Raw genomic sequence first — 2,037 nt, forward strand, 5'->3', positions numbered from 1 at the left:
TTGACACAGGCGCTGGTAGCAACCTGCTCCAGTGGCAGGTGTCCCTGCCCGTGTCAGGGGGCGGGTCTGGATGAGCTTTAAGCTGCCTTCAGCCCGAACCATTCTATGGTTCTATGAACTTTGGGAAGCAGGAGGGTACGTACCGAGCTCGGCGGGGGGCTGTGGGCTCTCTGTAGGCACAGTGAGGGACTTGAGAGCATTGCAAGCGCTGCCAATCTCCTGCATCTGGAGGAAACCCGCCACAGCCAACACATCTTCCACGTTGTCAGGGTTTAGGCTTAGCTTAGCCGTGTACATGAACTCCAGCACCTGGCCCAGGCCTGCAAGGGAGGCGACGCAACCAGAAACACCCTCTCAGCGCTGAGCCACACAGGTCTGAAAAGCCCAAAGTGTGTGAAACAAGAGACCCTGGGCACCAAACCGCTGTGTTTCAGCAGCTCAGAGGGACCTGGGACAACCCCCCTACCTGCTGCGTTGCTGATGTCGAGGTGCACCACGTCCTTCTGGTCGACGAAGAGCATCCTGAAGTAGTCGCTGCAGGCTGCCAGCACGGCTTTGTGGGCCTTGAAGTCGATGCCGTCCACCACGAAGGTGCAGTCACACAGCAAGCCCAGCTGCCGCTGCTGGTTCAGCTGCTCCAGGACTTGTTTGCTGTGCTGGGGGAAATCCATGGCTGTGCAGAGGAAAAAGAACCCACAGATCCCAGGAGAAGGGGGTGAGGCGGGATCCGAAATGCTGATGCCGCATCAGAAAGGGCCATGATGCAAAAGGACCATGAAGGGCCATGAAGGACCAGATCTCAAAGCCACAGATCAACCACAAACTGAGCTCACTGCTAGTTAAAAAACAGGGCCCAAAAAGCCTAATTCCAGCTCCTTGCTACAGCCACTTGCCTCCAACACCAAACCCCAAACTTCTCCTGGAACAGCCACAACACCAGCACGGGGCTGGAGAGAGACTTGATTCAACAGACCATATATTTTTTGCTCTCCTAACAGCATTTAAAACATATTTGATTGCTCCTCAACTGGCCCAAGCTGTGAGCATGAACCCTGTTGCCTCCACAAAGACAAGTGCCATCGTTCCTTTGGTGAGCAGAGGGTGCCACTGCTCCCTCTGAGGGCACAGCATGGAAAGAGATATCCAAATCTTTAAGTTCCAGCTCATTTTAGGTGCTTCTGTTGTGATACTGAGGGATTTTCACCTTGTAGAGTGCGTTTGGAGGGAGTTCTCCCTGCTTGAAGCATGGCTTTGGTTCAGGAATGCTGCAAACTCCCAGGAAACCCACAAAAGCCCATTTTTCAAGCATGTCCTCACTGGCAAAGCTTGAGGGGCACCACAAGCTTGATGTGCTGCCACGTGTTGGGTTTTCTCCTGAGGGTAGAGAATGAAGAGCTTTCACTTGGCTTTGTTTCCCAAAACCTGATTCCTGAGCGGGCTGAAGGGATCATTTCATCACTTGCTGAGCAAGCAACAAGCAAGGAGGGAGGAGAAAGCAAATGGGGACTTGTTATTGTTCAACCTGCCAGGGCAGGAAGTCCCCAAAGCTCTGGATGCTGGAAGAAACAAGGCTGTGGTCAGGGAAACACTCTTGGATTCGATGCTAAGTCGGTGCTCGGTGTCTCTGGAGGTTTCCAGCACACAGCACTTGCTTTTCCACTCTACCAGCTCTTAGAAACAGCACAGGGAGACACAGGTCAGGGAAAGGCAACAGGTTTGGATCCATAAAACCAGGTTAATTCCCAGCAGCAGCGAGCACGTCCCTTCCTCTGGATCCATGTGAGTGCGCCCAAGCGCAGAGTGGGTGAACACCATGGGCAGAGGGAGCCTCCTCCTGTCCGCTGTGGGTGTTAGCAACTCACTTGGTGAAGGATCAATTGGCTTCCAAAATCATTCCCAGACAGAATGAGAAGCCAGACACCTCCAACACCATCAGACTGCACACAGAGAGACTTTCACTCCCCAAAGGTGCTGTTTGTCTTTGTAATTCATCACAGAATCATGGCGTGGTTTGGGTTGGAAGGAACCTTAAAGCTC

The 2,037-nt window shown here is 53.0% G+C and overlaps 1 protein-coding gene across 1 annotated transcript in view; it reads right to left on the bottom strand.

Annotated features, from left to right (window-relative positions):
- The window catches only part of ZBTB17 (zinc finger and BTB domain containing 17), a gene marked incomplete at its 3' end in the record, with an annotated part of 5,926 nt that extends 5,255 nt beyond the window's left edge, over positions 1-671 (bottom strand). Inside the window, exons 1-2 of the mRNA XM_010011707.1 lie at positions 467-671; positions 144-320 (exon numbers count right to left, since the gene is read on the bottom strand). Of these exons, the coding sequence (XP_010010009.1) occupies positions 144-320; positions 467-671 (382 nt within the window). The remainder of the gene's footprint in view (positions 1-143; positions 321-466) is intronic.
- Between the last annotated feature and the right edge of the window lie 1,366 nt (positions 672-2,037).

Source organism: Nestor notabilis, unplaced genomic scaffold (assembly GCF_000696875.1).
Source record: "Nestor notabilis isolate BGI_N333 unplaced genomic scaffold, ASM69687v1 scaffold19073, whole genome shotgun sequence".
Classification (NCBI taxonomy): domain Eukaryota; kingdom Metazoa; phylum Chordata; class Aves; order Psittaciformes; family Psittacidae; genus Nestor; species Nestor notabilis.